Source organism: Acinonyx jubatus, chromosome D3 (genome assembly GCF_027475565.1).
Source record: "Acinonyx jubatus isolate Ajub_Pintada_27869175 chromosome D3, VMU_Ajub_asm_v1.0, whole genome shotgun sequence".
Lineage (NCBI taxonomy): Eukaryota > Metazoa > Chordata > Mammalia > Carnivora > Felidae > Acinonyx > Acinonyx jubatus.
The window spans coordinates 1,940,116-1,967,481 of record NC_069392.1 but is presented as its reverse complement, the minus strand read 5'-3'; the positions used below and the strand labels follow the sequence as shown (position 1 = coordinate 1,967,481).

The 27,366-nt window shown below is 56.9% G+C and overlaps 1 protein-coding gene across 22 annotated transcripts in view; it reads right to left on the bottom strand.

The window, feature by feature from the left end:
- RIMBP2 (RIMS binding protein 2) overlaps positions 1–27,366 on the bottom strand; it is a 218,550-nt gene that overhangs the window by 72,036 nt on the left and 119,148 nt on the right. For 3 of the 22 annotated variants that reach the window (XM_053206398.1, XM_053206400.1, XM_053206393.1), the window contains 2 exons: positions 22,955–23,044; positions 13,683–13,805 (listed from right to left, as the gene is read on the bottom strand). The exons of 1 other annotated variant lie outside the window; for it this stretch is intronic. Coding sequence is in view for 17 of the 21 variants with exons in the window: in XM_053206393.1 (XP_053062368.1) it covers positions 13,683–13,805; positions 22,955–23,044 (213 nt within the window). In the remaining 4 variants the exon portion in view is untranslated. Of the gene's footprint in view, positions 1–13,682; positions 13,806–14,705; positions 15,522–22,163; positions 22,454–22,954; positions 23,045–26,446; positions 27,084–27,366 lie in introns of those variants that run through there. 18 more of the 22 variants (XM_053206397.1, XM_053206399.1, XM_053206390.1 and 15 more) reach the window with 14 other exon arrangements.

Sequence of the window (27,366 nt, the reverse complement as noted above, 5' to 3'; positions counted from 1 at the left end):
CGAGGGTTCAAGGCTTCGCGAGAAACACGGAGCGAACACGGAGGTGGTCCGAGCGTGCGGCCGCGGGGTGCGGGGTCACGGGGTGAGGCGGGGCCGTGGCCCCTCCGTGGGCTTCTTGCCTGGACGCCCAGGGCACGAAAACCACGGGGACAGAAAGGGCTTCCACGCGTGTCAGGCTGATGAACCAGTCAGCTGGAGGAGCTGTCCGGAACACACACGTGCAGACAAACACGTGTCCCTCACGGGTACGGCGTCTGAGGCTCACCGTGATGCCACGGCAGGAGAACACAGTGGCGGGAACTCGGATCGCACGTGTCCCTTCAACCCCCCCCCCCCCGGCTGCCTCCCTTCTCAGCGATGCAGCTCCAGAGGCATCCACTCCCTCGCTCCCTGCTCCTTACCCCTCTGCTGACATTCCCCCCTGACATCCCCCAGGACGGCCCCACTCCGCTCCTGCCCGGAGCCCCACGCCTGCCCGCCTGCCTCCCTCCTGCGTGGTCCCTCAACACAGGAGGGGCCGCCAGACTCCTTCCCGTGTGGCCGTCCCGCATCACAGCTGGACTTGCCATTTATAAGCTCACGCTTCCAAAGGAAACGCTTATGTCTTTGCTCGTAGCCCACTGCCCACTCACCCTCTCCACGTGCACGGACAGGAGGAATCTCAAATTTAGCCTGTGCAAAACTGAGTTCTGGGTTTTCTCTCCCAAACCACCCTCCTCCTCCCCCCCCCCCCCAGGCTGCCCATCTCGGCAATGGCACCACCATCCATCTGTCTCTCCAGACAAACAGCTGGCTGTCGTCCCTGGTCTCCTGTCCCTTCCCACTCAACATCCAGAGCTTTGCGAGATCCTTCCGTTTACATGATCTTCCATATCCGCCACCACCAGGCCAGACGCCGTCACCTCTGACCTGGGTCGTAACCACACACACGGCTAGCTGGTCTTCCTGTCCCCCCCCCCCCCCCCCAGCGAGACCAGGTGTGCTCTCCAGGACAGAAGTCACTCCACGGCTCTATGTGTCCACCCGACTGCGTAGGGGTGCCCAGAGAGCTGGGGAAGCGTTCCATCTGGGCGCTTCTGGGAGGGGTTTCCAGAAGACACTGGCATTATGAATGGGTGGGAGAGGAAAGGAGCCCATCCCGCCATCCACCCCTCTGGGGACCCTGAAGGACAAAAAGGTGGCAAAGGGCCAATTCGCTCTCTCTGCCTGTGTGGAGACACATCCGTCCTCCTGCCCTCGGACACCTGTGCTCCTGGGTCTCCTCCTTCCAGACTCGGCTCGGGACTTCCAGTCGCACCTCCAGACTCAGACTCGTGGACCGCAGATCAAGGAGCTTTTCATCCTCCGTGACCGCGTGAGCCAATTCTTACGCTAAATCTCTCACATCCGCAGATTTATAAATATCCGGTCGCTTCTTTCTCCGGGGGACCCTGACGCACCTGCTCCTGTTTGAAGCACTCAGTGGGTGCCAGAGGCTTCCAGAACAAAACCCAAACTCTTTCCCGCAGCCGACGGGCTCCTCTGTGACAGGACCACTTCTCTGCCTCCCGTCTTACTTCCCCCTCTTCACTGCGTCGGCCACACTGGCCTCCCCCCCAGCTCGCCGTCGCACACCACAGAGCGTACCACTCCCAGCGCCTGAGATGCTGGCCCGTGTCCCCCCGTGGCTGCCCCCCCCCCACAGTACTTATCCCGGCCAGAGAGGACTGCGTTTGTACGTTTCCCCTCTGTCCTCCCTCCTCCCACCTTGTGCTGAGGTCCCGAGGCTGCCGGACACACCTCGGTCGACTGATACCCGCAGGGCCTAGCGGCATCCCTGGCCCTCAGCATCCAGAATCCAAGGTTGTGTGGGAGCCCCTCCCCTGCGGCCCCGCCCGCGCCGCTGGCGGTCTCCGGCACCACTCTGCACGTGACGTGACGCGGCACCACCCTCACTCCCAGCGCATCATCGGCACCACCTCGAATGGGACATATGCGGTATCATTGCCCCACACACGCCATCTGCAACGTTCTGCGTGGCGGCTCTCATCTGCTTCGTGCCCTTCTACTTCTGCGCCAGTCTCACTTTCTCGAAGGCTACAAACAAATGGGACAGCCACAAACACATTCCCGTTTCACTTCTGACGTCACCCCTCGACTCAATACTTGACGTTCCAGACACGAGGTAAAAGGGAAGCACACACGTCTTCGGGTCTATTGTTCGCCTCTGTCTTCCCGGTTTCTACGGAGACCTCGGCAGGCGGGTGACAGACGAGCGGCTTTGACATCGTGGCCTTCCCCGTTTCCCTTACCGTTCAGGCTTCTCAATCAGCCCCTAGGCAGGCCGCCGAGTGCCCCCACGGCGGCCAGCTTTGGTGTCCCAGGAACAACTTCGAGGCCATTCCCGCCTCCCTGACTCCGATTAGGGTGGTCCCTGTGCCCAGGGGTTTGCTTCCCCCCTAACTATTCACACACCCACCTGTGCCCCAGGTCCAATCAAAGTTCACCTTCTCTGGACCTACACGGAAGCAAGCAGCAACAAAAGACAAAGACAGACTATTCTTGGTGACCTCATCAGAGCACCGTGATTCAGCCATGCCTGAAGCTTAACCACTCTCCTATTTCCTACTTTACAAACTAATGCTTTTCCTCTTTTGTTTCTTCGAAGTATCTGACATAAGTTTCGGTGAACTTTACCCCAAATTGTCCAAACTAAAATATTTTTCAACAGCATTTACGGCTGCCACAAAATTTAATTTCATAATGTCTCACATTATGCACTGACGCTTCATGATTTTTTAGTCTTGCTTCTCAAAATAAAGAGACAGCTGGTGGATCATGACAGCTTTGGGGCTGTTTCAATTCCCTGTTTGGGGTATGAAACAGCCAGAGAGCCAAAGGAGCTTTCCAGAAGTAACTGACACCGTCTCTGCAGCAGAAAGAGTATAAACTGGAGGTCAGGGACCCAGGGGGACAGCAACCAAGCCCTCCTTGTACTGTAGATCGTGCAGATACGCCCTTCTTGTCTCTGCAAGCAGACTGCCGGCCTGGTCTTCCCAGCCCCAGACATCGGCATCCTCGCCGTAGCCAAGCACAAGTTCTGGAAGGACTGCTGTGCTAAGCGGTTCACACACACGGCCCACTGCCTCTTCACAACCACCCCCGAAGCAGGCAGTATTTTCACTCCCATTCACAGAGAAGGAAACTGAGGCCCAGGGAGGTGAAGCAACCTGCCCGACGTGGCCCGGCAAGGAAATGATCAAGCAAGGACCTGAACCCAGACAGCCCAGCTCCCCGCTCCCCAGGAGGCTTCCCAAGGGACCCTCCCATGCTCGTGGGAGGCTCCCTGCGAGAGGAGCCGAGGGAGCCCTTTGCACGCACCGCCTCCGAAGCTCTCAGGCCGCTGGACCCACGTGCACGTCTCCCGGGAGACGGTTCACACTTTCACCCCTCCCGTTTCCTGAGCCGAGATGATTCTGGCCGTCCCTGGGAGCACTAGGGGCCACGAGTTCTCACGGAGTCTGAAAACCCCGGCCCTCCCCCGAAGACAAAGCTCCCGCCAAATTCCCAATATTTGCCCTCACTTCCTTTTACCAACAGCCTCCCAACGGCAAGGCCACGTGCTGCGTTCCACCGGAACGTTTCGCATCTAGAAGGTACCAAGGGTTATTCGCCACAGCAGGAAACGCCTGTCGAAAGCGCTCTGCCTGTGGCGCGATTTACTTCTCAGGTGGCGACGCTACAGCTCGATGTCGACATCAGCGCCAGCACTTAAGTGGCCCGCCTTCCCAGCGGGAGCCTGGACGCCAGACAGCGCGATCACGCGTGGAGTAAACCGCGCTATCCCTTCGGTGTCAGGGCAGAGTCGGATTCGTCTTCTGCTCCGGGTCCACCCTGCCTGCGCAAAGAAGTTACGGAAACACCAATTTCCCTCCACGAGAGTTACCGGCGACGTGCTGACCACCACATTCGGGCTCCCGGATGCACAGTGGCAATAAGGTGGCATCTCTGCACACGCTCTCTTTCCACACAACACCTGGCGGCGAGAAGAGCAGCATCTCCTGAGCTCACGTCTTCAGACGTGAGGAAGGGGAAGCACCTGAAGCTGTCTGTCCCCCGGGTCCTGTGACGTCCTGTCCCATCTCTGCAACTCAGACTCGTTCATGACAAGAACCAGCACGGACACAGAGCCGCGTATGTTCTGGGAGCTGAGACGGGTCTTAGCCGGAGGACCTGAGTCTCGTGCTGCAAAACACTGGGAGGTGGGGAAGCCCCTCTGACAAAACCCTGGTACTTTCCCCACTCCCCACGTGTCCTTAGTCCTGCGGACTGGCCCCCGCTCCCCATGGGACCCCAGAGGAGGCAGAGACACAGGGACAGGGGCACTCGACCTGAGCAGAGTAGTTTGGGCCCCTCCTCTCGGTGCCCAGCGGCCCCAACTGCGGCAGGCGGAGGGTACGGTCAGCCAGACTGCACGCAGGGGGCTCTCGGGAAGGGGCCTCCCTGGGCCCCAACACGCCTGTTTATCAAATGGAGAGAAAAAAACCCGCCTTCCCAAGGCTGTGGCGACGACCGGATGAAGTATTTAATTCGAGGGGACCTACCCAGAGTTATGTTTAATGTAACGACCAGTGTGTTTTAAGTGTACCATTTTATTACCTGTTTATATTTTTTCTGTCCTTTTCGTTATTCTACTTCCCCTTTCCTGTCTTCTTGTGGGTTGTCTGGACGGTTTCCAGCATTTTACTTCAACGTATCTATTGAATGTTCGGCTATAAATGTTTATGTAACTTTTAGTGGTGGCTCCAGGCATCTCAATATACACGTTTATGTTTAAGAAACCTACTCAGCGGCGCCTGGGTGGCTCAGTCAGCTAAGCGTCCGACTTCGGCTCAGATCATCTCACAGTTCGTCGATTCCAGCCTCACATCAGGTCTCAGAGCTCAGTCTGGAGCCTGTTTCGGATTCTGTGTCTCCCTCATTCTCTGCCCCTCCCCTGCTCGTGTTGTGTCTCTCAAAAATAAACAAACATTAAAGAAAAAAAAATCTACTCAGAACGATAATGCACCTCCCAGGTGGAGTGTAGAAACAGGAACACAGCTTACTTTCCCGCTTTACGTACTGGTTGTCTCAGGTACGACTAAATCCAAATACACGAAAAACCACGGAGAGGCGCTCAATGTTGAGAGTCTAAACTCACAGGTACATGAGCCCTGGGGAGGTGACCCATGAGTGGAGGTTTGGGGGACGGGTAGGAACAAGGCATTCCATACACAGGGAATGGTGTGTGCAAAGGTCCCGTGGTAGAAAGAATCGAAGCGAGCGTGAGGGTAAAGGAAGGCTGGTGTGACCGTGGCCTGGTCAGGATGAAGGAGAAGGGCTGTGTGCTTCTGGACACAGCAGCTGGGTGGGAGGGAAAACGGAGAATCAGTGAGGCTGGACTTCTCATTTTAGGGGCTGTGGGCTCCTGCTGAGACGTGCTTTACCTCCTGGATACGTGCTTTCATTTAGCCAAAAATAATTACAGGACACTTGTTCTGCTAACGAACAAGTCAAAGATGAGTTTTGTTCTCGGGAAGCATACGTTCCACAGTGGAGGAAAGGTGCAGGAAATAAACAGGCAATCTAGCAAATAAGTCAGAGTTTCAGGGACCGATAAAAGCTGGTAGCCAGGCCGGGGGGTGTGCAGAGGGAGAAGGAGGGAACAGAGACTCTACTCGAGCTGGTGTGGGAGGTGACGTGTGGCCGAGACCCACAGGATGACAAGGCGCCAGTCAAGCACAGCTTCAGGGAAAGCTCATTGAGGCAGCAGCCTGCCTGGTGTGCATCTCTGTGGTGCAGGGGTACACGGGCCGGGTGGTTAGAGGTGAGGAAAGCAGGCAGATCTGGAGCAAATGAGGCAATCCCCCTGGCACGGTCCAGTGTGCACGCAAACCGGCATGGCGCAGCCCTCACTTGAATACACATTTTGGCCACTAGCGTGGACCTGACTCAGTTTTCACAGACGGCACACTGATCTGAAGTATCCCTTTCGCTGGTGCAGAACGGGGCAGGACACGTGTGCGTCCACACCACCAGCCAGCGAGCACGCGGCCGCTTGCAGAGCCCCTCCCCACGGAGATGGAGGTGGACAGGGAAGCTTCCAGAGCAGCAAATTTCCTGTTTGCGGCTAGTGTCTGAACATCTAGACAATACTATCACTGTCTGGATCAGGCCCATCCAGGGTTTTGCTGGAGACGGAGCCCTAAACATCATTCTCATGTTGCAGAAAAACCGTGGAGGGTATTATTGGTGTTTGAGAATCAGAACTTAGAAAAGGAGCCACAAAACATTAAATACAGCTGATAACGGCAGCAGGTCCAGGGACGCATGTCCACGGGCAGGTGCGCGGATACGGAGGGGCAAGGGGAAGGAGCCGCGGATGAGGAAGATTAGTTGTTACTCTGAGAATCACTTATTAATCCCAGATAATCAGCTGTTCATTAACAAAACGAGCCTTAGGTTACCTACGTTTAAATGGACTAATCTGTTGATCACGAGAACAAAACCTGGCCCCCAACGGTTTTTCCCTTTTCCTTTGAATCATAAACCGTAACACGCTGAGTTTAATTAATCAAAAACATTTTTGCGCGCTCAGGTCAAACTTGCAGACTTGGCACAGGGTGCCGTGAATTCCGGCCAGTCACTGAAGGGAGACTGAGCGGGCTCACGGGGAACGTGCCACGGGCGTCCTGCGTGTCGGACCAAGAGCGTGCAGGACAGCCTCGACTAAGCCATGATTTTAAAAGAAGGATAGGGGGCGCCTGGGTGGCTCAGTCGGTGGGTCGTCCGACTTCGGCTCAGGTCGTGATCTCACGGTCCGTGACTTCGAGGCCCGCGTCGGGCTCTGTGCTGACAGCTCGGAGCCTGGAGCCCGCCTCCGATTCTGTGTCTCCCTTTCTCTCTCTGCCCCTCCCCTGCTCGTGCTCGATCTCTGTCTCAAAAATAAACATTAAAAAAAATTAAAAAAAAAAATAAAAGAAGGATAAAACCCAGCCTCGCTCCGCAGTCTTTCTGGAGGGGCCTGCAATCAGGTGTGGGCAGGGCCAGGCTCCCCCAGGGGCTCAGGGCAGGGCCCTTCTGCCGATAGCCACCAGCCCTTGGCGAGCCTCGGCCTCGTAACTCCCGTCTGTGCCCCATCCTCCCGCAGTGTGCCTCCCACGCCTGTGTCTCCAAACCCCCTTTTCTACACGGCAGGCTCGGGTGAGCTGCGTCCTCCTCCCGTGTGGTCTCATCTTGCTGGGTTCCACCTGCGGAGCCCTCTTCCCGGACAGGGTCCCCCAGCCAGCCTCTGAGCAGACGTGACCGTGGGGGACACCGCTCACCCCACTGGGCCGCCCTGCAGTTTCCACGGCTGCGGCCCCGTCCCCAGGAACTGCCCCCAGGTTGGGAGGGGACGGTGGCCGTGCCCTCTCAGGGGGGACAGTGGTCCCTCCCTGCTTTGTGGCTCCTCAGCGGTGTCTGTGTTGAGCTCTCCTTGGGACAGGACGCGGTCCCCTGCCAGGACTCCCGTCCTCTCCTGACTACAGAGGGACATCTCTGTTCCGTCTGACAAACAGAACCACCTCCCGGGCCCTGAACCAGAAGCCAGAGAAGACGGAGGCAGCTGTGCCTGGCCGGACGCGTGACCGTGATGCCACAAGCGGCTCTCCCTTTCCACGGGAGCTGGTGGCACGCTAGGATCTAGAAGGCCGTGACCGTCGGGCAACGGGAAGTCCACGTGGAACACACCGAGGCCTTCTTGCAGAATATCCTAGAGCCTGAGAAGCTGGAGGAAGAAAACGTGGGTTTGCTCCCTTTGGCCACCAGGTCAGACGCTTGCCAGGACCACTGGCCATGCGGGCGCAGAGCTCAGCACGGGGCGTCCGTGTCAGACCGCAACCCCCCCCCCCCCGCCCCCCGGCCAGGCTCGCGCAGGCCAGGAGCCGTGAGCGCTGCAGCGTCTTGTCCTCTTGGAGACGCTCTGTCTGTGCCAGGAGGAGATGGGGCTTGATTTGCGGCTGCGTGTTTGCAGAGCACTTGCAAACCCCAGAGAAGCAATCCGCCCCGACAAGCTCCCTTGGCTGCCGGCCTTCAAGTCCACGGCTATCCCCCGCGGCACAGAGAGCGTTGGCAACAGGGACGCTCACACCGCATTCACTCGTTCACCGATCTACTCAATCGACTGGTATTTACTGCGTGCCCACCATATGCCAGATCTTGTCCTAGGCACTGAAACAGGCTCTCTCGAGTGTGCTACTTTTGGGAGGGAAAACCAACAGCACGCAAGTAAACACAACAAACAAGACGGGGTGTCTTGAAGAAAACGTAATCAGGCAACGCGGTGGTGACGGGCAGGACAGTAGCTCCTGTGGAGAAGAGGGTCGGGAGAAGAATCACCAAGGAAGGGACACGAGACCGAGACAGAAACAAAGTGCTGAGGGAAGCAGCATTCCAAACAGCAAGTGCAAAGGTCCTGAGGTGGAAACAGGTGTCGTATGTTCCAGAAAGACAGAGAAGACCAGCATGGGTAGGCACAGGGTGAAGGGGGTCTGGATAGGAGCAGGGGTAAAGGACTAGGTGGGGGGACAGAGGCTGGGGTCTGTAGTAAGAGTCCAGATTTTAATCTCTGGGCAAGAAGAAGCATTTGCTAGGTGTAAACAGCAGTCTTGTGTTCTTTTGCCAACATGGCTGTGGCTGCCGTGTGGAGAATGGGCTCTGGGGGATAACACAGGGAGGGCACACCTGAAGGCCTCCGAAAGCTGAGGGCCTCACACTGTTGGCCATTGTGAGCAGGTCGCTTGCAAGTGACCAGTTCCACTGGGCAGACTTAAGAATATCCCATGCCCGTGTGTGACTCAGCCCACGCTCACTATGTGGCTTCTCTATGCCTGCGTGGGCACCGGGCATTCACTGATGAGCAGAAAAGACAGGGAAGCTGCCCACATGGCACCTAACGTCTCCTTGTGGGTGATCGGGACAAAAGCCATCACACAACAGGCACCACAAGTGCAAATGCCCTGGGGTGGATGGAGCGTGCCCAGAGAAGCACTAGGAGGCCAGTGTGGCTCAGTCTTCAAGACCTGAGCTTTCCTGGCTCTTCCCTGCCTCCCTGACCTCATCTGCTTCCTATTTCTGCAACTCGGGCCCCTTGTCGTTCCTCACACATGTCAGGCACCGACCCGACTCAGCCTCGGTACCTGCTCTGCACACTCCCTCCCTCCCTCCCTCCCCCCAGGTCGCTGCCCACATGTCACAGCATCACGCAGCTTCCCCAAGCACTGCAGACAAACGGGCATTTGCGTCTTTACCCCCCGTTCTTCTCCCCACCCGACATAAACATTAGTTTCTTGATAAACTTGGCCTGAATCGAGGGTGTGGACTTAGGTCCCTTTTCTCCAGCACCCGGAGTGTTTGGCACATATTAGGTGCTCGTTAAATACCGCTGAACGAACGCGTGTGTCCTTGGGTGTGGGTCCCGCTGGGTTTTTCAGTAGGGCGATTGCAGGAGCTCTTGAAGTGTCTGAGGCACCCCGAAACCCGTTTCCCCTTCCAATCGGCACACGGGGTCGTATTGTTCTGGCCATTTGAGGCCTGTGCTACCAGGCAGCCCCTGGCACGGCAGACGGGTCTCTGGAAGGGCCGTGTGTCAGTGGACCCGTGATGTACACGGCCAATTACAGCCCATCAGAGAAGAGTCACGGGCGCCTTCAGCTAGACGGAATCACCAGCGCCCAGGCCAGCGGAAGATCGGTGATCTTTGGAAACAAAAAGAGGCAACTTAGGAACGCGACCGACGGACTAATCATCGGTTGAGACACCCCGGGCACGGAGCCAGGGCCCGTAACTACACCGCGCTAACATCCAGCGAGTGGGCCTCATTTACCGAGCGGCACGTCCCCTCTGCCGCCCGTCACTTTGAGGGCTTTCACGATGGCGTCAGGCACGAGCCGACTGGGACCAGCAGGTGGTCAGGTGACAAGGTGCCAACAGTGACGTCCGAGCATCACACTCGAACCCCAGTGAACTGTTTTTGCCACGTGCGTCATCTGTAACTGAATGGAGCCGCCTTCTGGACGATCAGCAGCATGGTCTCTGGAGTGAGGCCACGGGGTTCTTCCGCACAAAGGATCCCACGGCGACCGGGCACCCCATCTCCAACACACGCCCAGCCCCATCGCCGGTGTGCTGCGTCCTTGCCACCCGGTCTGTCCCGCCCCACATCCAGGCCCTCGTGAGGTCTGACTTTACCTCGGAAACCCACCTCTGGCTCTGCCCTGCGCCCCCCGGGGGAGGCCGCCCTTCCGGCGGGCTGGAGGGCGGCTCCCCATCCATCTCCCGCGACTCACGCCAGGCTTCGCATGGCCACAGGAGGGACCCCTTCACAAACGGGACAGCAGATGCACTCTGTCACCCGCCAACACGCTGCTGGCCTCTGCGGTGAGCTGCCCACGCAGTGTGCCCCAACGCTGTCCTGCCCTGAGCCCACGAGCTTGGCTGGGGACGGCACAGCCCCAGAGCCTGGCTGTTACTCCGCCCCTGGCAACGTGCATGATTACGCGGCGATCGGGAGCCGGAGGGAGCCCACCGGAGGACGGAGCAACCAGGCACGGAGCCGGTCACCGCCCGGAGCCAGCAGATACCAGCCGAGGGCCGGCCGGCCGCAGGGAAGTGTTCAGCCACTGCGGCCAAGAGGACACGCACCGCGTAGCCAACCCACAGACTCATGAGCAACGCGAGGGGCTGTTCCCAGCCACAGGCCTTAGGGTGCTTTGCGGCCCGGCAGTACTGCGACAATACGTGACCGATACAGTGTCTGACGACCCTCAGGACACGTTCCGTTATCTTGGAATTCTGCTTCGGCCTGGAGGCCTCTGCCCCAGCTGACCCCAGTCGGGTCATTTCCGCCGCCTGCCCCTCCCCCACCGTCTGCGCGCCGTCCCGCCGATCCCGGTGCGTGTCCAGCGGCGGCCGCCAGGCCCTGTGTGCTCCCCAACGCCCGTAGCGCTCCTCCCCTGAGCACTGACAAGGCCCTCCGCGCAGCGAGACGTCCGGGAGAGGCCACCCCGCAGGGCCACCACATCCCTTCCCGCTCCTGCACCCTGACCCGTTTCCCTTCAGAGCACTCACCGCCGCCTGACGGCCTATCACCTACGCCGCTCTCGACGCTCTCTGTTAGCGCCACCCTGCCGGCTGCCGTGTCCCCGCGGCCTGGAAGGTGGGACGAGGTCAGTGCTCCGTCGACACTTGGGGGTGAACGGGGGACGCAGTTGTCACGTAACTCGTGGGCTTGGGATCTGCCGTGCGTCTCGTCCACACACTCGCCGCTGAGATGCGCGAATCCATCCCTTTCCCCTGATAGGAACACGGCAATTCACAACGCACAGGGCGGCCACGCCCACACGCAGGGGCGACACGCAGGCACGCAGGGCGTACACGTCCACACGCAGGGCCGACACGCCCACACGCAGGGCCGACACGCCCACACGCAGGGCGTACACGTCCACACGCAGGGCCGACACGCAGGCACGCAGGCACGCAGGGCGGACACGCCATCACGCAGGGCGGACACGCCCACCCGCAGGGCGGACACGCCGGCACGCAGGGCCGACACGCCCACACGCAGGGCCGACACGCCCACACGCAGGGCGGCCGCGCCCACACGCAGGGCGGCCACGCCGTCACGCAGGGCGGCCACGCCCACACGCAGGGCGACCACGCCCACACCAGTGCCAACATGCCGTCACGCAGGGTGGACACGCCGGCACGGAGGGCCGGCACGCAGGGCCGACACGCCCACACGCAGGGCGACCGCGCCCGCACGCAGGGGGACCGCGCCCGCACGCAGGGCCGACACACCGTCACGTTGGGCGTACACGCGAGCATACAGCGTGGACTCGCCGGCAAGCAGGGCCGACAGGCAGGGCCGCCAAACTGAGGGCTGTTTGTAGGGACGAGGGACGGGACGAGGGACAGAACCGGGACACGTACATGTGTGCAAGGCCCTTGTGCCGAGGTTCAGCCCGGGCTCAGGCGGGAAGGGCGGCGGGCTCCACGCTGCTGTCGAGACCCAGAACCGTCCACCTGTGCCTGCCCTGTGCTCGTGGGGGTCCATGCCTGCTGGACACCGAGAGCCCCCTCCCCAGTCGCGTCAATCACAAACGCCTCCAGACCGCCAGACGTCCCCTGGGCGGCAAAGTCACCCCTGCTGAGAACCGCTGCTCTGCACTACCCTTCACGACGACGCCAATCCAGCAGGCTGTTGGCAGAGCCCCAGGGCATGGCCGGGGATTCCCAGCCCAGCCGCCACGGGGTTCACCCAACACCGACTTTGTCCGGCACCAAAGGCAGAGTGGGACAGAGCACGCCTCGTGGCTTCAGAGACCTCAGGCTGTAGTCTGCGCTGTGGAGATGAACGACTGCCCGGCAGGGCCTCGTCTGTCCAGGGTGATGCTCTCGACGTACGACACATGGTGGGAGGCCGGAGGTCCGAGCCAGCCCGGCCCCCCGTCCTTCAGGGAAGGCGAGGTGGGCACAGGCTGACAGCCACATATGCAGCTGGGTTACCCCTCATGACCACCGGCGAGCAGGCCGTCTCTCTTTTTTTTTTTTTTTTTTTTTTTTTTTGAGAGAGTGTGTGAGCACGGGAGGGGCAGAGAGAGAATCCCAAGCAAGCTCCAAGCTGTCAGCACAGAGCCTGGTGTGGGGCTCGAACTCACAAACCGCGAGGTCATGACTTGAGCGGACACCCAGAGCTTAACCCACTGAGCCCCCAGCCATCTCTACCTTTAGGTGAGACAGCGCTCCCACACCATCAAGCTCACCCTCGGACGCGTACAGAGCAGGGGTTTCGGTAAATTCGCGAGGGTGGGTAACCGTCACACAAATTCCAGCACATTCTGTCACCCCGAAAGAAAAGCAGCCGCTCCCCATTTCCCACCTCACCCCAGTCCCTCCCAGCCACCAATCTGCTTCCCTTGGAGATCCAACTGCTTCCCCAGATGGGGCCCTAGACAGAATTACAATCCCTTCTTGATTGGGGGCAGGGGCAGTGGGTGCTGGGCGTGGCATGGGAACCACAAAGGACCCAGGCCACGGAGGTGCCACATTGCAGGACCGCAGGTGAGGACTAGTTTATTCTTTTACGTTTTATAACACTTTTCTTCAATGAGAATTCATTGAGCTTCACTCCGCACCATCGGTAGCAACCCCCCCCCCCACTCCCGTTAAACATTGACGGGGTGCCCAGTGCGTCAGAAATGCACGAGGACTGTCCAGTTCCCTGCACCCCGATGAAGCCATTTTCCGACTTAGCTGTTCTCTTTATAACAAAAGTCATTCAACCTCTGGGGAGCAGCTTAAAATTCACGAAGTTTGGGACCGGCGTAGACGCCCCTGGTCCTCACCGCGAGGAAGCTCCATTTCTGCTCAGAGCCCCGCCTGGTGTCTCTCGCTCAGCTGTGTTTAGCATCCTAAGAAATGGGAATGCGTCATTGGTTTCACGGGACCGCTTCCAGAAACATTTGAATTTTTTTATTTATCGCTCTTGATGCCATGGAAAGGGTAAAAACAGCCCCGAGAGCCCTGAATTTGGATGATGGCTTCAAACAGGGTTTCATCCGCCTTCCGCTCCTCAGCCTCGTCCCTCGCGCTGACCCTAAGGGAGGCAGAGGGTCCCCTCCTACCTTTAGGACCTGTTCTAGGTTCTCCAGCTTGGCTTGGAGCTGGCGTTTCTCCTTCACGGCCAAATCGCGTTCTCTGGTCACTATGGCGAGCACGTGCTGGAGCCAGGCATGCTCTGTTTTCACCTACAAGTAGCAGGGGGAGAGAGAGGGGGGCCGTTTGTAACATGCACCCCATCTGTGGGGTTTGTCGTCAGCTGGCGTCTGCCACTTTCTCCTCTGTGACTTTTCAGGGAGCCTTCCCCTCCCTCACCCTGGATCACGGACTTCGTGGCGGGTCCAGCCCCATCAGGTGAACGCATGTGCCCCAGGCTGGAGAATTAGCACACAACATCCCTCTTCCTCCTGCCTCCCCACCACAGTGACAGTGACCGGCTCAGGAGTAATGGGAATGTGACCCGGGCCTGGCCAATCAGTGCTATCCCACCCCCTGATACAGCGACTGGTTGGAAGGGCCACGAGACCCCGTTGCATCCGTGGAGAATGAGACACCGGACTGGTATGGAAGCCTGGGAAGACACTTCCTCTTTTGCCCCCCGGACTAGGAAAGTTGAAGACAAAAGGATGGGTCTGGAGCCCCAGTTGCCATCAGGAAGGGAGAGTCCATCTGAGAACAGAGCCAACAAGACAGCCAAAAGAAGCAGAGAGAGAAGCAGGATCCTGATGCCATAATTTGAGCACCTAGATCAAGCTGTGCCTGAAGCTAATATTTTCTTATCCAGTCACACAGCCCAATTCCTTTTGTCTGCTTACACCAAGCTGAATCATTTTCTGTTCCTTTGAACAGACACCCCTAACAGATACAAAGCGTTACCCAAATTGTTCAGGATACGAATTCTTTTGTCTGAAAATTCCACTTTTGTTTTACAAGTGGACAAAAATGGCCACAAGGCTCTGTGTGCTTTATGATGATGGATGCTCTAAGAACCTCAGACACCAGGTCCAGTCTCAGACCACAGACCCCCTGAGAACCAAGTTTTGAATTTACTTGGGGCGGGGGGGGGGGGTATGGAGGGCACCACTTACTCTCAATCTCTCCTGTAGCTTTTTGGAAACCAGGAAGGACATGCCATGATGAGGGAAGATACCTTGGTTTATTCCCCATTAATTTTCATTGTGCGGCATACTTGAACCGAAACGCGGCCTTTTCGTTTCTTTCCCTCCTCCCCAGATGTTACAGCATGAATTAGGGCTTCGATGACAGGCTGTCACAAGGTCGTATTTGTCAGCTTTAAAAGAGGTCCTTTCCGTTTCACACGCCCTCTGTGCAGCGTGTGCGTTTAACCTAACAATCTCCGTGACACCAGGAGAAAGAAAGGCACCCACTTGGAGCTCCTGAACGGCACAGGGTCACGGGGAGGCTGTTATTAAGAGGTCGTACAGAGGTCTGATTCACAGGAGTGTTCTCGTGCCGTTTTGTGACAGCATGAAGCGTCAGGCCGCGAGCTTAGGGAAAAAATTCAGACGCACCAGGTGAACAAGTCGGGACCTAATGGAACTAAACAGAACTCACACCTGAACCCCAGCACCGGGGCACAGCCTTGGTGACACCACCACTTCCCATGTTCTGACTCATCAAGAAATTGTGACCCGTGAGTTACGTCCAGTGCTCTAAGGCCAGTCTCCCATGGCAGCCAGCACAGGCCCAGATGTAACTCAAGGCTTGCCTCTCTCCGACTGAGATGTCCCATAGCTGCCGTGGAAATGAGAACCGGATCCAGACTCCTGGCCGGTCGGCATGCTTCTGCAGCCTCTGACCCGCCAGCTCTCCGTTCTCACCTGAGGCCCCATTACCACCACTCTCATGCTCCAACTGTCCTGTAAACAAGCCAAACTCAGTCCCACCCACCCCAGGGCCTTTGCACCTGCTGCCTGCACCACAGCAAGCCCCTACCCACCCCTCCCTCCACCCCAGATCCTGGTGGGTCTGGCTCCTGCTCATCATTTATGCCACTTCCTCATCAGGCCCTCCCACCATGCTTGAGATAACAAAACGCTCCTCCCCTCGTCTGCCCCCAGCACCCTCAGTGCTTTGCCGTGATTTGTCTCACTATCTGGAATGATCCTGCGTAGCTGTTTACATTTCCCTGCGGTGGCTCCTTGTTAGAGTCTAAGTCCCAGTTGCACAGGACTTGTCCCTGTGACCCAGTTCTCTGTCCCCAGTGCCTGGAAGGCTGCCTGGCACAGCCAGGGTTCCAGGAATGGAAAGGCATCAGGGGAAGACGGTCAAATGCAAGGTGGCTGTGTTCCCGGGGAAATCAGTTCTGCTGGTCCATCCAGGTCTGCTGGCCACCCACACGCCCATCGCTGCTCTCCCAGCTTGTCCGTTTCCTAGTGAAGTTTGGCCGCGGGAGATGCCAGCAGGAAGTCGGGGGCTGGAGAAGAGACAGGCTGGGGTTAACGCCCTCGCCACCACGGCTAGGGCTGTTCAGACACAGAGTTCTGTCTGCAGGCCTGACACTGCTGTCCCTGGAAAGGGCCTGCTGGCCAGGCTGGCCGGTGGCTGGCGGCTGGGAATGTGGATTGCAGGAGGACCGCCCCCGTTTCTCACCGATGGGAGGGCCTCCCTGTGTCCAGACTCTGCACAAACCACGTGGTTACTGCTGACCCCCCCCCCAAGGGGGCGGGGCTCTGGGACGCGCCAGGGAGACCATGACCCTGGACGCCGAGTCCCTGCCGGGCTTCCCGCGGCGACCCTTCGCACGCGCCGTGACGACGTGCCGCTAGAACGGAGCGCGTCCCGTGTGACTCCTGGAGGCTGGAGCCCGCCCGCCCCCGGGTGTTGCTCACGTGCTTTCCCTGCGCCGACGGCACTTCGTATCCTTTCGCCGTGATGAATCGTGGCCACGAGCGCGACTGCACACGGAGTCCCACGAGTCTCCCTCGCGAGTCGCGGCACCTTGGGCGGTGCCGGGGACCCGACGCAGTGTCCCCCTGCCTACAGCCTGCGCTCTTGCCCTGGTCCCCGGGGCTGCTCACTCAGCGGCCTGGCTGCCGCTGCCTTCTGCCCCCACCACCCCGCCTGGTTCCCGGAGCCGCACCCACAGCTCTGTGAGCAGTATCTCCTCCGTCCCCGACCTTGAAGGGGCCAACTGTTCCTACTGGGACTCCAGTGGACTAATTCTCGAAAGAAAACAACGTTCCCACAGTAGAGACACAGAACGAAGGGTTCAAAGTCCCCAAGAGTGAGGCGTTTCCGAGAAGCACGTTTGCTCTGTCGGGAAGCCGGGGTGGGTTTCGGGCTCCCCGTGCGGAAGGCGACGTGAACTGTCCCCACAAGAGCGTGGGGCAGTCGGGAATCACGCCCCAAGGGGCGCTGAGCGGGGGCCGTGGTTGACAATGGACAGCCCCCAACCTGGGGACAGTCACAGTCCAGCTGTGCGTCTGGAACCTGCTGGCAGGCGCCAGACCCCCGCCCTCCCGCCGGGATGCTGCAGATGAGGTTGGGGCAGATGTGCGAGGCCCGCGTGTGCCGTAACCCCCCCTCCCCCCACGTGGAGCCAGGATGCTGTACTTTGGTTCCTGGAAATAGTGCAGAGGACTACAGCAACATGAGAGAAAGCGATAACGTTGGGGGGAGGGAGGGAACAAGTTTTATCGGTCTGGAAGTCGGTGCTTTGAAGGAAAGTTGAAATGGACGAGGAAGAAAATGCAGGGGACGTCTGGACAACTAGAAGGTTCTAGAAGTGGTTGGCATTGATTCTGTCACAGACCTCATCTCACGCCAGGATCGGTATTTCTCGCACCTAAAACTGACCAGAGTCTCCCCCGTACGTTTACCAGAATGATTAAGGGCATCGCTCTGGTCTTTCCGAGGAGGGCAAGAGGGTCTGTTGGTAGGGAGGGGAGGTAAGCAAAGGCGTGACTGAAGATTGCAGCAGGCTGTCCACACCCAAGTCCCTGGAACCTTACACAGCAGAAGGGACTTTGCAGAGGTGACTGAGTGTCCAGGCCTCGTCCCCGACAGTCCAGGTGGACCGGTGGGATCACACGGGTCCTTACAGGAGGGAAGCAGGAGCAGCAGCGTCTAAAAGGGAGATTTTGAAGACGCTGTTCTGGCTTTGGTGGAGGAAGGGCCCACAAGCCAAGGGGTGGGGGCGCCTCCAGAAGCCGGAAACGGTGAGGAAACGTCTTCTCCCTTAGAGCCTCCAGGAAGAGTGCGGCCTGCCCACACCTTCGCTTTAGGACTTCTGACCCCAGGCAGCCTGGCTCCAGAGGCCCCACAACCAAAGAAGGAGAACAAAGGCGACGGTAAGCTAAAAAGCGTCTCAGAAACCGCAAACACCAAGCTGTCCCCTGGAAGATGCCTTTGCCTGACAATCTCCTGTCTGTCCCCAGCACCGAGGCCTCGGCTGGGGCCGGCTGCCAGCTCCCCTACTGGCCACACCTGTGTGAACAGCCTTGGGGGTGCAGTCTCTTCCCCGCCAGGCCCCCCAGTGGAGACACCACATGACACTGAGCAGAAATCTCTGGGGGACGGTGACCCTTCCTGAACACAGCGCTTCCTGAGAGAGGCTCGGTCTGCTCCTCCTCTTCCAGCTCCAGCGAGGAAGTGATGCTGAGGGACGGAGTAGCCACCCTGTCGTGGAGATGACACATCACGGCCCCAGCACGATGGCACTGGGGAGGAGCAGAGCCCGGCCCTCTTGCGTCTCCGCAGCCGCCTCTGCCCCGGGCTCCTCACATCTTCCTGCATGAGAGCGATAATGCCCCCCGGGTGTTTATGCCACCAAGCTTGGGTGCCTGCTACAGGCAGCTGGAAAGAATCCCAGCTGACAAACCCAGAGAGGGCGTCATTCTTTCTGGTTCGGTAGCAGCTGATCCCGCCTGGAAACAGATGCCTCCAAACAAAAAACACCGTAAATGTCAGCTGGCTGGGGGGGTACGTGGGGCTGGAGCCTGAGGCCTCACCACGCTGCCCAGTGGGCCTTCCCAGCCCTTGATGGTTCCAGAAGCCTCCGTGGACTAGCCCCCTGGCCTACCACTTCCCTGGTCCCTGCTGCCTGCCGTCTAGCTCAAAGCCGGGCACTCCCACAGGCAGAGAGCTCTCCCGGGGCCGACCCACATCCCCCCCACGTCCCTGCGCTTGGACAAGAACGTGCTCCTGGGAACAGAGCCAGGCGCGGAGAAAGAGTTCTCAGAATAGCAGAAAGGACATAAAGGGCTTTTCACTAAGACACAGAAACTACGACCCCACAAAAAAACAAAGAAACGCATTGGGAAAGGTTCTGAGATGTTCAAAGTCGGGAGCCCGGACGGTTCTTCTTTTGTTCTGGTCAAATGGAAATCTAACAATGTGCTCACTCCTAGCAGATTTTGTTCTGAGGAAAAACGGATGATATTCAGGTGTGACCCCCGCCCGGGCCAGGGCCCTCTCTTTCCAGCCAGGGCTCTTCGCCTCACAAACCGCGGATGTCTACAGGTGTTGTCCTTATCAACACCCATAATTTTCTCTTACTAGACGAAGAGTGAGAACAGCTAGTAAGTAGGATGACTGTTGTTCGTACCAGTGATTCATAACTGGACCCAGAATTCCCGCCACCCTCAGATTTCTGGCCAGGAGATAAGCGGAGTTCACGGGTGATGGGTTCATAGGTCATGGACTTCACCTCCTGCCCAGAACTTGGCTGCAGGACGCAGGGGATACCAGGTTTCCACGCTGCCCTGGGACTGTCCCACTGCACACAGATGCAGCCCCTTAACACCTGGGGCACCAGATTCAGCCAGTTGACTCATTTCCATTTCAGAACACAGGCCTGGGGGCAGACCAGTGGCACCAGGGGGAAGTGCAGCCTGAGGCATCTGGTGATGCCCTGGGAATGCGCCCGAACCTCCCACTGGCCCCAGGAACAGCTGCCCAGTTTGGGGGGGGAGTTTCATAGGCCCCCTTGGACCAAGGCAAATGGGAAATCTGAATTATTTTTCTCTAATCAGGGAAAAGTCGGGTTTGCCAGCGTAAAGGACCTTGAACACATTCTGTGCCCCGTGCCCTGGATTCCCAGCTCATTCGTTTCCTTGCACAGGGCTGCCTGCCCCAATCCGATATTCAACCCGGTTTTCCCAAGAAGCCCACGTCAGATTTTGCACCCGAGAGGCAATCATTTCTGGGCAGGCTCCGGGGACGACAGTGACGATGCATCTTTCTGCTTCCACAATTAAGAGCTCGGGTCATTACTACTGCTTTCTTAATCGGGGATCCTGAGAAGCGCATTGCAAACCCAGGCCAGGATCAGATGGGGGAATTGGGAATTTCCAGGTATCGTCCCGAGAACCAGGAGGGTTTCTGCAGGGTCACAGGGACAGCTCCCCCACCCATGAGTCTGGTGCTGGGGTTGAATACTTATTTTGGCATCATTTAACCAACCCGGTCCCTTCCACCTCCCCTGCTTACGCCGGACACACACCCAGGCTCCAAGGACGGTCTTGTGAGAACTGCGGTTTCCCAGGCCTTCTCCCTCCCTCGGTCCCTCTCCATCCCCTATCAACCTCCAACCCATCCCCCTCACCCCTCCCATCCCCCCTCCACCGCCACCCCCACCCCCATCTCAGACAGCCAGCCCAGGCACTCTGAACTAGCACTGAGCCTGCAAAGCTGGCAGAGGGGCAGGACAGGGCTGCCTGGCCCTGCCAGTCTCCCTGCCTTCTCTCTCAAAGCTCTGCTATTCCTGTCTGTGCTGGTGAGTCACTGGGCGCCCTCACACACCTCTGCAAAGCTGGAAGGAATGTAAGCTCTCGTCTGTGCCCAGCAGCCTTGTGTAAAAAGTCAAGGCGGGGATGCAGCCCAGGAAGACGTTTCCAACCTTCTGTGAAAAAGTGTTGGACACTGTGAGGATCCCCTAGGATGACCAGGGTGGCCCATCAGCACAGCCATCTAGCCAGGTCCCGGACAGGAGCCCTTGCCTGGACGGTGACGCCAAGAACCAGGTCTCTAACCCATTACTGACCAGCACTGGCTTGGCCCGATGCCTCCAGGAAGTACCATCGTCCCCGCTCCTGCTCTGTCTCTCTGAGCCCCTCCAAAGCTGGAATCACCTCTCCAGGCACAGGAGCCCCGCTTAGGAGGAGACACAAGTGCACGAGAAAGCCACCCCAAGTTCAGTCCTCCCTACAGCCAGGTCCCACCACCCTGCTCTCAGCCTGCCTCTGCTGCCTGAAACACCACCATTATGTTACACGGCCGTTCCTGTTGAAATAGACATACTCCTGGGCAGAGGGGGCCGCTGAGCCTCATTCAGCATTCACGCCTCAGCGCGAGTGAGTTTGTCAGAGTCTTTCCCGAGAGGTTTGGAAAGAAAGAGGGCAGAGAGAGTGGGGGCCAGTGGGAATATGAGGGGACGGGGACTACTTGGAAAGCTGGGATGCACTGAGCACACGTCTTTTTGAGAACAGTGGTAAAACGCACAGCCCGTAGAGCTGAACCATCTTAACCATTCCTAAGTACGGCTCAGTGGCACGAGATACATCCACACTGCTGTGCAGTCATCCCTCCATCCGTCTCCAGAATTCTTTTCATCTTCCCCAAACCGAGACTCTGTCCCCATCAAACACTAACCCTCCGTTTCCAGCCCTTGGCTCCCGCCCTTTTACTCTCTGACTCTGGGGATCTGGGTTCCTGAATTTCTGGGGACCTGAGTGGGACCATACAGTATCTGTCTTCTATGACTGGCTCATCTCATTAAGCACCGTGTCCTCCAGGCTCATCCGGGTTGTGGCAGGTGTCAGAATTTCCTTCTTTTTAAGGCGGAATGGTATTCCGTTGTAATAGAGACCGCATTTTGTCGATGCGTGTGTCTGGTGACGGACCCTTGGGTTGCTTCCACATTTTCGCCAGGGCAAATGGTGCTGCTGTGAACACCGCTACACAAATATCTCTTCAAGACCCCGCTTTCGGTTCTTTTGGATATATACCCAGAAGCAGAAGTATTGGATCATCTGGTCGTTCTATTTTTCATTGTTTAAGAAATCACCGTCCTGTTTTCCACAACAGCTGTACCGTTTTCCATTCCCATCAATGGCGCACGAGGGTTCCAACTTCTCCACATCCTTGCTAACACTTATTTTCTGAAAAGCATATCTTTTAAAAAAAAATTGGCCAACTGGAAGGCAGAAAAGTAAGTGTCAAATCAAGAAAGCTCTAATTTTTTTGTGAACTGTTAGAACTCCGTTCTTTGAAATACATGTTAGTACACCTGTGAAATTAGCAGCTGCAGACTGCCAATCGTCAACAAATACTCTTTGAGCACCTACTGTGTGCACTGTTGCTGGTGCTGGAGAAACACTGCTGGATGTGACAGCAACGGCCTGTGCTCCCTTGGAGCTGGCGTTCTCGTCGCAGGAAGACAGGCGGACACAGAAATGAAGACGTGTGATCGACCACGTGGTAAGAGATACGAGAAAACCAAACCCACTGAGGTCACCAAGACCAGAGGAGGGGGGAGAGAGGGCCACCTATGTGCAGCAATAGAGGTGTTGCCGAGAAGGTACCTCTTAGGAATGGATGCCCAGAAACTGCCAGGTATTTGGAGACGAGGAAGTAGAATTCTTAGCAGGGAAAATTATCCAGCGCTGAGACAAGCTTGGTGGTCTGACGAACAGAAGGTTCGGAGTGGCCAGAACTTGATGAGCCAGAGGTGGGGTGGCTGGTAAGGTTGACCAAGATGGCACCATGGGAAGGACTGCCGCTGCCGTTTATGGGAGGCATCGGAAGTTTGCTCAGAGGAGCCACGTCACCTGGTCCTGTCACTAGACCAGTCTAGCTGCTGCCAGAAAATGACCTAGGATGATCAGAAGGGCGATGGGCCACTTAGGGGACAATAGCAGCAGGAGAAAGCGGTGGCCTGGAGGCTGTGACGGGGAGGAAGTTCTGACGTGGCTTGTTGGCGCGCGGGATGTAGGCGTGAGGTGACGGAAGGATCCGGGTGGCGCCTAGCACCTTGTCCTGGGCAGTCGTGTGGGTGGTACCTTCCATCTGCTGGGCTGAGAGAAGCCGGCAGGGGGCTGGCGGGGGGGGACCTGGTGTGGGCAGGTTTGAGGGACCCCAACTGGTTTGCTCTGGGCTCGTTGTTAAGGGTATGATCCCAACAGACTTCCACGTGGAGACAACTAGTGGACGGTGAATGAGATGCCGCTAAGTGCTGGGTACGGGCATCGCACGGAGGAATAAAAGGGATGCGACCCAGGAACTGGCCACCCACGCACTGGGTGGAGTTGGGTGATTCCCTCTCCCCCGCCCCTCCTTCCCCAAGACCCCTCCCTGCCACCCCGCTTCCAATTACCTTGTGAGGCTGCCAGCCCCGTGCGGGAAGGCCTGCATAGTGGGGTCTCAGGTGGTGCTTCCCCTGGATGGCATCCTTCAGTTCCTTTTCCTAGGACAGAAGGAAAGGGCGTCATGAGATGACTCCCCAACTTCAGGGACACGGCAGAGCATGGTAGCTGAGGTTTCTGATTAGGAAGTTAGCCCCTGGATAAGAGGTGGTTCTGCAAACACCGTGTGATGTGAGAGCGGCTTCCTTCCTCTTTCTGAGCCATGAGTGTCCTACTCTATAAAATGGGAGTAACACTCCTCCACATGACGTTATAAGATTATAATAAAATAATATATATTAAGGGTGTAGTGAGATTCCCAGCGGATAAATCACCCACAGTATGTGGCACATTGACCTGTATTGCACGTTTGCATCCTAACAAGGCAATCTTGGTAAGTAAAGCTTTGAACTGACCCTTTCCTCACAAACACCGGTCCAAACACATTGCCAAAATAACATTAGAGGAGATCTGAAAGGCTTTGTCCTGCTCAAAAATGGGGTAAAAAAAAAAATCTATGAGGACTACAAATAACTGGAACACCCATGGTGAGTGGGACACTCAGGCCAGATTCTCAGGCACAGAATTGGGAGTCCAAGTTTTGTTTGTTTGTTTGTTTACTTGTTTTCAGTGTATGTGGGACTGGAATTTCATGCATGAGGCAAGATATCTGAGCAAAGCTTACCACCCGCCCTGAGGCCGGTCCAGCCCCAGACCCCAAAGAAAGCTGAATATAAGTGACGTCTGCCCAGAGTTCCAGCTTATGTAAGGTAACACACCCAGAGACAGAGAGGGAGCAGGCCCGCTGGCTCAGTGTGTGCACTGTGTTACGCCCTCGTATCACCTACTAAGAACTGTGAGCTACCAGTCACCAAACCTAATTCGAGACTGGAGGCATTCAGGGTGTAGCCTAGTAACTACAGAGAGGTAAGATAGAGTGGGGCTGAGCACAGAAAGAGAAATTGGGGGTAATTCTCCCCATTAAAGAAAAACCTGAAAATGGAAATGCCAAAACACATTTAAAAGAAAAACTCACAGTACTATACAGACGTGACAAAATCAGTCATCAGGATGCACTGACACCAGAGGAAATAAAAATAATAAAGCAATCTGAAAGTGACTTCAATACGTATGTTGAGGGTTCTCACAGAGAAGCAGAAGGAATGACATCCATCCAAAAGAACAAGAAAGAGGCAATAGAGACAACTAATGGCCACAGTGGAAGGTGCCTGGCAATTCATCAGCCTCCACCAGTCAAGTCTGCAATTTTCTTGTTTGCCTGGTCCTTCAGGTTTGTCCTCCGTTCACTCCTCAGTGAGTCAATATCCGCAGGCCACCCACGTCTGGAACTGATCTGGTGACTCTCCTCTACACTCCATTCACCCTCCCAACAGGAAAAGGGCAGAGTCCTGTGGTTTCAGACACTTCCCACAGGAAGGAGGCTCCTCCTGGCTATTTTCAGGTCCCATGTTTCAGTCAACATCCCTTCCTCTCCATCATCAGGAGCTTCTCCGCTCTTTGGTACCTACCTTGTTTCCATGGTGATAAAACACAAGGAAGCAACCCTACACGCCTTCCCAACACACCATATCAACGGTGCTTTGTTCTGGGAATAATGATTCCCCAACCTATGGGAATGAGCTTGACAATATAGCAGTCACATTGCCTCCTCGGGGATATTCCCCATAACACCGGTGATCTGAAGGGTATGGGTGTACTCATCAATAACACCAGGGTCCTGACCTTGGAGACCTTATGTGCCCCACGGTAGACAAAGGCAGCAATATCTCAGAGGATCGTAGGAGAAACATTGGGGCTATAGGGAGAGCAGTATGGGTTCTGAGGTCAAACTGCCTAAATACAACCTCTAGCCCTTCCCCTCATAAGCCGTGTGGCCTCGCGCAGGCTGTCTGACAGCTGCACAGCTCTCTGAGGTCTGAGGATGTAAAGATGTCTACACGATCAGACGGTGTGGAGATTTAAGTGCAGTAATTGTCCCGGAACACTAAGCACACTCCCCCGCACACAATCACGGCTCAAAAAGGTGGTCCCTTCCCTATTGAAAGCACGACCACCTTTGCCTACATCTTCCCATCTTCTACTTTCCACCACCAAATGACCCCTTCGCTCATGACATCACCTCTCTGCACCTCACTTGGAAGAGTTGACTGCAGAAAAGGAAACTCACGGGAAGGAAACAGCACTGGCTCGTTCACCCAATTTTTTGGAGGCTACATAAAAGTTCCATTCACGGGGCGCCTGGGTGGCGCAGTCGGTTAAGCGTCCGACTTCAGCCAGGTCACGATCTCGCGGTCCGTGAGTTCGAGCCCCGCGTCAGGCTCTGGGCGGATGGCTCAGAGCCTGGAGCCTGTTTCCGATTCTGTGTCTCCCTCTCTCTCTGCCCCTCCCCTGTTCATGCTCTGTTTCTCTCTGTCCCAAAAATAAATAAAAAACGTTGAAAAAAAAAAAAAGTTCCATTCACTTATTTTATGTTCCTTCTCAGTGACTCCAGGTCAGCCGCTTAACCTGATGAAATCCGTCTTCCCAAGAGAAACAGCTCAAGATCTAAATCCTGTCCAAGAAGCACTGATTCACGATGTCGCCAGGCAAAAGAAAAGAATTACCACCGTCTCTTCCCAATGCCATTTCTCCAGATCGGTTGAAGCATGAGTTGGCACTTTGGGCACCACTTACTATCCTGGTGACCCGCCCCCGCCCCCAGCAAGAAGGCCAACCACAGAAAGAGCTGCTGAAAACAAAACCATTCCCAAACAAACAATCCTCTGCCCTACACTTAGATAATCACATGGGGCGCCTGGGTGGCGCAGTCGGTTAAGCGTCCGACTTCAGCCAGGTCACGATCTCGCGGTCTGTGAGTTCGAGCCCCGCGTCGGGCTCTGGGCTGATGGCCCAGAGCCTGGAGCCTGTTTCCGATTCTGTGTCTCCCTCTCTCTCTGCCCCTCCCCCGTTCATGCTCTGTCTCTCTCTGTCCCAAAAATAAATAAACGTTGAAAAAAAAAAATTTAGATAATCACAAAATACCTGCGCAGTGTGCCAAAGCCCTCCACACAATGATGCCGACAGAAGCCGATTCATTGGCAAAGACGCCCAGCAAAGGCCCAAAGAAAAAAGAAGATACCAGTTTGAACCTGCAAACCTATGTGATTTATTCTCCAAATTATGGGTATCTCACTTTATCCACGCTTGCTGTTTACCCCCGGAGAAAGTGCAGAGGTGGCTGGGGGCGGGGAGCGATGGGGCCGGTTGCAGGAGCGGGGGTGGGAGGGCGGGTCCGGGGGTCTTGTCCCAAGTGCTACAGTTCCTGCAGACTTCACCCCCTGTTGCCCCAGGGCACGGTGCTGCTCTGACATGCATGTATTTGCAGTACTTAAGGGAAGATTCAGAAAATGCCTGCTGTCCGTGCTTTGGGTCCTATTCGGATGCTGCAAAGTAAGAAGACTTACCCTGGAAGCTCTCATCATTGACACTGTGCAGGACCAGAGCCGCCCACCCAGGGATGCTGTCCCCGCTCCAACTAGAGGACTCCTTTCTGAGTTAATCAGCACCACCGAAGAAATGCCACCAAGCAAAATACAGATCACCTTGTGTATTGGTCGCATGCTTGAGACCAGCAGGCCCCCGAAAGATGTGGGCTTGTGGTCGCAACACGACAAAATGAGAGTCTCCCAACAGGCGCGCGGGTGGCTCCAGCTATGACAGTTCTCAGGAGGGGGAGGAGGAGGAGGACGGAGTGGATTTAACATAACCTGACAGGCCTGCCTGAGTCGCGAGGCTCTCCGCAGCCTGGGGTAAGTGGCCAGCCACAGCGGTGCCTGGGGTGCCTGGGGTGCCAGGTGCACACACCCGCTCCACGCGATGGTGAAGCAGGGCCCCCGCTCGCGGCCCCTGTTGTGCAGGTTGGACACTGTGCACCGTGGACCACATCTGAAAGCCAGGAACTGAGTTTGACGACACACACCCACGGCCTGAAGACAGGGATCTGGTGACTCACGCATCACCAGGACTGAGATAATGAAGAACTTTCCGAGCACTGCTGGATGAAATCACCCTCTGGCTCAGCACTCCTGACCTGAAATAACGGCGTGAAGAGAGAACAACCCGCATCTGTGTATCTGCTCGCTCCTGCACAAACTTCACAGCTGTCCTTTCCACGGGAGGGCTTGAGTATTGCAAAGGGAACAGTTTGAGTCTTAGACCCTTTAAGCGTAAAGCCACACAAAGGAAGAGGGTTTCGGATTTGCCAGACGGTGGATGCCTAGTGACAGAGGGCCTCCCCTGCAAGAGTCAGAGTGCCACCTGCCTGCAAGCACAGAAAGGAAGGGGCGCAGTCCTATTTCTGCGTCATAGAGGGACATACAGAAGT